The sequence below is a fragment of the Gallinula chloropus genome (genome assembly GCF_964237585.1).
Source record: "Gallinula chloropus genome assembly, chromosome: 3".
Taxonomy (NCBI): domain Eukaryota; kingdom Metazoa; phylum Chordata; class Aves; order Gruiformes; family Rallidae; genus Gallinula; species Gallinula chloropus.
In genome coordinates, this window is record NC_140087.1 from 56,444,068 (window position 1) to 56,451,757 (window position 7,690).

At 46.5% G+C, this 7,690-nt stretch overlaps 1 protein-coding gene across 1 annotated transcript in view; it reads right to left on the reverse strand.

Annotated features, from left to right (window-relative positions):
* PRKCE (protein kinase C epsilon) overlaps positions 1–6,204 on the reverse strand; it is a gene marked incomplete at its 3' end in the record, with an annotated part of 287,241 nt that extends 281,037 nt beyond the window's left edge. The window contains exon 1 of the mRNA XM_084261984.1: positions 5,838–6,204. Coding sequence (XP_084118110.1) covers positions 5,838–6,185 — 348 coding nt within the window. The 5' untranslated portion in view covers positions 6,186–6,204. The remainder of the gene's footprint in view (positions 1–5,837) is intronic.
* Between the last annotated feature and the right edge of the window lie 1,486 nt (positions 6,205–7,690).

A 7,690-nucleotide genomic window follows, 5' to 3' on the forward strand; every position in this document is an offset into this window, starting at 1 on the left:
GCAGCTGGAGTATATGGGGCAGCAGCAACTAATCATTACCCTCCTCCAGGTTTCTTTCCATGCCTCATCTCTTCCTTTCCCCACTTTGTCCTTTCTCTCTCCCTGCAGTAGCAAGCATACAGGCAGCTTTTTCCCCCCTCTATTGCTTCTCAGCAGGCTGGGAAGCACTGCAGGTAAGCCGGAGCTGTTAGGAGAGAACATTTCTAGCAGCGAGTAGGAGTAGATTTATGCAGCTGTAGAAAGGGATTGATATGAGATAGTGGGTGAGCTGCGTGGTGACTGTACCACATCCCCAGCAGAGAGGGAAAAGAGGAGGCACAGGAGGGAGACAGGCTGGGAGAGCAGACCCCTACCCATACAAAGTGCTCTCCATGATCACCCACCTCCCCTTGACAACCGCCCACCTTCAAAATTATGTTGAGTTGTTGTGAACCCTGCTGATCCCTTGCAGTGCTCTCACCCTCACACCCCAAACCTGGCAGACCTTGCTCAGTGACAGCCTTGTCATACAGAAACCTATCAAAAGGACAGCAATTTCCCTTTCATTTCAACAAATACACTTCTGATAACAATGGCTTGCAGCAGCCCATGAAACGCAGTTTAGATGAGATGTAAAGCTTTCACAAGCAAAATCCTAGAGTCCTAGGCCTTTCAGCACCATCAGCACAAATAAGTTCCACTGGCAGATGAAAATAAAAATGGAAATATGCTACAATCACACCCAGCTAGCCCAATGCCAACCTTCAGCCACATACGGCACAAGCAGAGGTTAACATGCAGGGTGACCTGCACTAAAATGATCCAATTCCACTCTCTCTCTGCCAGCAACAACAGATCACCTGCTGACTGAAAGGAGTTCCCATTTCAGCAACAGAAATGGCATTATAAAAACCCCAACAATCACCATACAACAAAAAACGCTGAGAAGCACCCAAGCAGCCTTTCCAGTTGACTCAGATTAGAAACACTGGAAAGAGACAGTTCTGCTTCTCACATCCATGGACAGCTCACTGGACCAAGGACTCGGAAGAGTTATAATCATTCCCCTGTTGCTGCCTTTCTGGATGACGGAGGCACCTACTTCTCAATTACTCCAACAGAAGAAGGAATAGTGTGACCTTTCTCTAAAGTGCTTTCAGATTTTCTAAGGTATGACATACTTGTTACTGTTATTACTCTTAAGAGAGGTGGGCACCGTGACTCTCAGCTCCATTAATGTAGGTGGCTACCGATACAGATTGCAACCTAAAGACCTGATCTTTCCAATAGGAAAATGTCTTCTGTAGTACACTGTAAGCATGATATAAAAATACAGGACTCAACAGTTCAACAAGCATGCCAAACAGTGTACCTCTTGTCTGCGCCGTTTCCCAGAGTTCATCATCAACTTGCTACTGAGATATTGCACTACTTCCTAATAAAGTTGCTTTATGCAATGGTGGCACAGTTACATCACTAACTTGACATTAGTAAAATGGAAATATGAAAGAATGCTTTTAAAAAACTTCAATGTTTTAAATTTAGATCCTAAGAAGCGGCACTGATGAGAAAAATTATGAAAGACATTTTGGATTAGCAAAGAAAAGATCCCTCAAATATGTGGGTTTTTTTCCCTGATAACTTTGAGAATTTTTTTTAAGACAGCAGAAAATTAAACTTGTCTCATTAACCTAAATATAGCTGTAAAATATTTGCAGTGGAAATAGAGGCTTTTCTTGCTAAATGTCATGACGTCCTGACTGATTTAGTGAGTTCTGCCACTTAGCCCACAAAAGGATATCTTAGGACAATTCAATAGGTTTTCTCGCGTACCGCTGAGCTAATGGCTAAGACCCTTAGATGGAGTCTTTGGCATAGGTCCAATCACACTGATTTCATCTATCATCAACTCCGGAAAGTGAACTTGAACTCAGAACCCATACTACCAATCATCCAAACACATAAACATTGATCACGCTAATTCACGGGACTGTAACCACAGGGCTAAATATCAATGGAATTTTCCTTCCTGATCTCAACTCTACTGATTAAAAAATAGCTGCATTACCAACTCAAGTGCAGTGTTTACATATGCCATACGTAAGAAAGCTAGACAAAGACATACTTTATCATTACCTGAATTACCTAACTCAAAAAAAAAAAAATCACCTCAGCTTTCACATTGTTACGTTTGTTTATCAATCAGCACTTGCAGGTTGTTTACTGCTCTGTATTTTGCCTTTTTCGGAGCCTAAGTTCACCGGCATCCTCTCTGCATGCTCCGTGCCATTCATTTGAGGTGCTTACAGAAAAGCCTGTAATGTCATAAATCCAAAGCTCTCTTTAAAACTGCAGTGTAGCCATGACTAAAAAAAAAATCTGCAAAACCGACACTTTTACTGTGCTATGTCTGTACTGATGCACCACTGAAAAAGCAGCCATCTTTTTAATTGTCACTAGACCTTTTTTAGAATCCCAAAACAAATACTTTTATATTGATCTTCAAAAAAAAAAAGTAGTATATATTTTCTTTTAAAGCTCCCATCCAATAAAATCTGAACCACTGTTTTAGGCCACAATGTTGATTTAAAAAAAAAATAAAATTTATATATTCAGGGAGCATATACATCATGAGGTTAAAAATAATTTTTGCAACTGTTGAATACACTAGATAACAGGAACCAGGATTTTGCATATTTATCTGACTCGTCCTAATACAATAGACACTACTATGATTTCAAGCTTTGCACTTGTTTATCATTAGTGTTTCTACTGTAACCATGGCATCAGTATACAGCACAGGCTTAACAGTGAGAAAAATACCCAGTATTTTCCTAAAAAACTCATCTCTCAAAAAAAATACTAGGATTTGCACAATGGCAAAAACCAATCAAAGTCGGTGAGCTGCCTAAAGAACAAACCAGTTTCTTTTCAGGGGGAAAAAACCCCAAAATATTTTTTTTGTGCAAGTCTTTTTTGCATTCTGGACTTCTGGCAAGCACCTAGAAATATATTACAGGATAAGTAACATAACCTTGACCCCAGAGCAGATATTATAAAACAAATATTGAAATTTCCTTTCAAAAATACGTACTGTATTATATGAGATCGAAAGCGTTAAAGCTATTAATATACTGACAAGAACTGTTCTCAGCACATGAGCATTTTCTCAAACCTATTTAAATATTGACGGTCCAGTTCTGCAAGAACTGTTGCATCATTCAAAAGGTAAAGAGGGGCAGCAGTGCACCTACACCAAACATGTATGTGGTACCCCATTCAAACTCTCAGAACTACTTAAAGGAAAACCCTCAGAATGGCATAAAATGACTTTATGGCCTCCAAGTGTGTTTCTTAGGTTGCACTTATTTGATATTTCAGGCAATAAGGAGGAAGGGATTCCTGTGACTGTGCTTTTAATTTGCTTGTTATAAAGTTGGGAAAGAGTACTACAAAACTATCTGCCTTTAATGCCAAGAGTGAAATGAAGAAATTAATCCTCTTATTAAACTGAAGAAATTGACTGTATTGCACCAGCAGATCTTAACCTAACACTGGTTTAGACCACATATGTTTTCCTTGTACCCATTCATTTCATAGATGACTTCTCTTTTTCAGGTGTTAATAAGGACCCTGATGACAATACCAATAAATCTATTTACTTCACTATGGACTCCATAGAGATGTCATGGCCACAGGCCTTATTTTAACTCAGTGAAATCAGACCAAAAAACCCAGTGTGATTTTTCAAGAGCCAGTTCTCTGAAGACCCCAATCTATGAACAACTCAGTAAGCACACTCGGTGTTACCATTACAGTGACCCATTCAGTAAATGGGGAGACTTTGGAAAGGATAAAGCACAGTCCTGTAAATACCTGCCTCCCCACCAATTCTAACTGTGATCCAGGGAGGGTGGCGTACACTCTGTATTAGATGAGCCGCACAAACAAAAACCAACAGTGAAGATTTACAGCACAAAAACGAGGTGAAGTGGCGCTTCAGAAGCTGCATTATGTTGAGCTGACCAGTTATGATCCACTGCCATGTCCTCAATTCTGTCACATCAACAGACAACAAGCGTAGTCACTCCCACGTCTCCTCCCACCCAGTGAATGCTGGACAGCAGTGATACCCCATGCAAAAAGACACAGCGTTTATCCGATTCAGTTATATAGTTCCTCCCAGACCATGTTTACAACGGGCCTCAGTCTGTTAAAGTCCACCATTTATATCAGGAACGTGTTCGGACATTTTCAGTTCACCTTAAAAATCAGAGCCAGGACATACCCCAGCACACTAGCCCTACCAAAATTCAAACTTGGCATCTGCAGCCTGCAAGGTTCTTCCAGATTTGGCGACAAACTCACAACGTGCACCGTACACAAAAAGAGCACACAAGATTTTTATTCTTTCACTAAAAATCCGTCATGACGTCCTCAGCCCATTGAACACACACACACACACCCCTCCCTGATTTCAGGAGAGCCACAACTTGATTATCATTCCATCCAGGTAAAAGACATCTGCAATACTGCTGCATTTGTCTTTTCCTGCTTTGGCTGTTTTTTCCTCTGCCTATTGCCCAGTTTTACCATCCCAGCTTACTAACACATAGCTTTCATCGAGCATCGGAATAATCTGGATCTTAATCATCACAATGTAACATACGTAGCAGAAGTGAAAAATATTTTAAACTTGCAAACATTAAAGTTTTAACAGTAAAGTTACTCAGCTCCTAATCAGCATAAATAGAGCCTAACTCTTTCACGCCTTTCCATCATTCTGACATCTCTTTATACCACTGCATTAAGTACAGAAGCTCCAAAGAATACATGAAACTCAGAGCTATTAACCCTCCCTGTTTTTACTTTGGGTTCTTTGTGTGTTCGCCAAAGAAATACCGCCCTGACTAGTATCCTTGACCACAACAAATAAATACACAAAAAGATGAGCATACACATTTCAGATGGCTGGTCAAGCAGAGCCCATTTAAAATGAGAAGGCAGCTACTATTGTTTTATGATACATCTTATTTAAAGGATATAGCACTTAACTGCTTAACTGCAGAAACGTGAAATGTGCATATTCACACTTCCTGTGTTTCTTTTTTTGTTCGTTTGATTTTTCCGTGTTAAATCACAGTACCTGAGCATGTCAGGCCAAGGATTTTTCCAGCTTTTTTGTACTCCCACTGAGGCATATTAGCCTCTAGGTCTTTAAGGTGCTGTAGAAGCTCTTAGACATGGTGTGAATACATGCAACAGAATCTGTCTGGTTGGGGCTTTATCAGTTTCAGGTATCTGAAGAAGCATTGCATTAGCTCTATGCATAAAAGTGCAGATCATCTGGGGGAAGGAAGGAGGAGCATCAGTGTTGATGCAGCGAGCTTTCAAGTGATACGAAGACCCTGAAGTGTCTCACATCAGAGGTCAGGTCTGGATTTTTAAGGCTCGTTACTCTCAGGCCGACCAAGAGCTGAAATTAAGAACTCGGTCTAAGTGCTGGATCTGGGTTTTGCGGGGATGTTCTGTTTGGATACATTTGGTTAGGGTTTTTCAAACACAGTAAGGTAACTAGATTTGTATTTACGTAATGTAATTTAATAAACTGCAGCAATAATTATACATCTCTTACTTAGATTCGGCGTATTTTTCTCTGGTCTCTTGCCTGTAGACCACATGCATTAGATACACAGTAACCATGACTATCTCAGCGTAACAAAGCGTGGAAATAATGAAAAGCCTTCAGAGCCATTACATGCCCTTGGCAACCTAGATCTGTGAGACAGATGTTGCATCCAGATCCACGCCACTGAAAATCTTATGTACATGTACGTATCCACAGCGTGAACACTCACCCAGTCCTCGAAGTGGCGGCTCCCGTTCTGCAGCAAGTCCTCAAACTGTATAGTGCAGTTAGCTACAAAATCGTCGTACCCGATGGGGGCATCATGGAAAACAGCCATCTCTATCTTCCTGCCATTACAAACGTCGGTGACAAATTCATCGTTCCAAGCAGGGCTGTTGGTCTTTTGCTTGGTTGAGGTCTGCCCGATCCTGGAGTCGTCCACATTGAGGGCTATGTAAGGGTCCAGCAAAAAGGTCTGTGGCCTGGGACCCACCGCATGCCTCAGAGACCAAGCCGTGGGCTTCAGATTCACCGCCTCGCAGATCTTGATTTTCAGCAAGCCATTGAAAACCACCATGGCTGGATGGCTGCACTTTTCCCGGGATTAAACACTCGCACAACGCACTCGCACCGAGAGGGTGGGAGGGAGGGAGGGAGGGAGGGAGGAAGGTCTCGCCAATAAATAGGAGGGCAGGTCTGGGAGTGGGGGCGCAGGATACAGTGCGGGTCTCTTCGCCTGGCTGCTGCTGTTACCTTTGATTATTTAGCCTTTGCTCTTGCGACACCCAGTGAATATATTTATTTTCTTGCCCGTGTTTCTAACGGAAAACAAGGGAGGGGGGCCGCCGGGGAAGGGGAGGCGTCCGCGGCTGCAGAAACCCCCGAACGCAATCAAAACCCGAGCATAATGAACCCCTGGGGTGAGCAAGAGGCTTCTCCCTTCACCTAGACCATAATCCTGGATCAGTCTTTGCAGAGGAGGCAGAGCCGCGATCCCAGGCTCCTGCACACGCCAGCCCTGCCCGTGCGCCGCACAACAATACACAGACACACACGCACACACACAAATCAGAAACACCGGCCGACCCACCAGCCCTGCCTACTGCACAGCCTCCGCTCAGCAAACATCCACCCGGGGACCTTCCATCCGCGCCGGAGCCCGGAGCCGCCCGTCCTGCGCCGCCTTCTCCCCCTCCGCCGCCGCCAAGGCCAAGGACCCAGCGGAGCGACCCCCGCGCATGGGGTGGGGGGGGGGGGGGCGACGGCAGCGGAGCGGCCCGCGCGGGTCTCGGCGGGCTCCGGCTGGGCGGCCGCCGCCCTGGCGATGGGCAGAGCCGCCGCCGCCTCCCGCCTCCCGCCGGCCGCCCCCCGCCCGCCTCCCGGCCGGCCGCCTCCCTCCGTGCAGCGCCGCGCAGCGCGCAGCCCCCGCCTGCCTGCCGGTGCCGCTCGGCCGCTCTCCTCCAGCGCAGGAAATGCGCAAAAGACGTCAGTGTGAGTGAGTGTGTGTGTGTCTCTGTGTGTGTGTGTGTGTGCGAGAGAGTGTGTGTGGTGCGAGCGTGCGGAGGCAGCCCCGGCCGTGCGTGCGTGCGCGCGCGGGTGTGTGTGTGTCTGGTGTGTGTGTGTGTGCGTGCGCCCGCAGAAAGTTTTGCCTGCTGGGGCAGCGGCGCGGCCGCCGGGAAACCGCGGCTGGGGTCGCGACTGCGGCGGGCCGCGCTCGCCGCTCCTCCACAACCGCGCCGGGCGGTTTTCTGCGGGGGCCTCTACCTCCCCCTTCCCGGCCTCCTCTCTCCCTCTTCACAGGATAAAGTGGCGAACCGAGCGTGGAAAAAACACCACGGGCCGGCTTCCTCCCCGGCCGCACATCGCCCGCCCGCTTTTATTAACGTGATTGAGCGCGGAGGTTCTGTCCCCGGCCGCCGCGCGGCGCTGCCACTACGGCTGCGGCTCCTTCCACCACGCCGGGCGCTTGTGGCGCCGCGGGGTTGGGTTGGCGGGCGCCCGTTCCCGCAGGGTTTTCCGCCCCTCACTCTGTTCTCCGTGACAGCACCGCCCCCGGGACCTCTAAGCCGCTCCCCGGCCCGC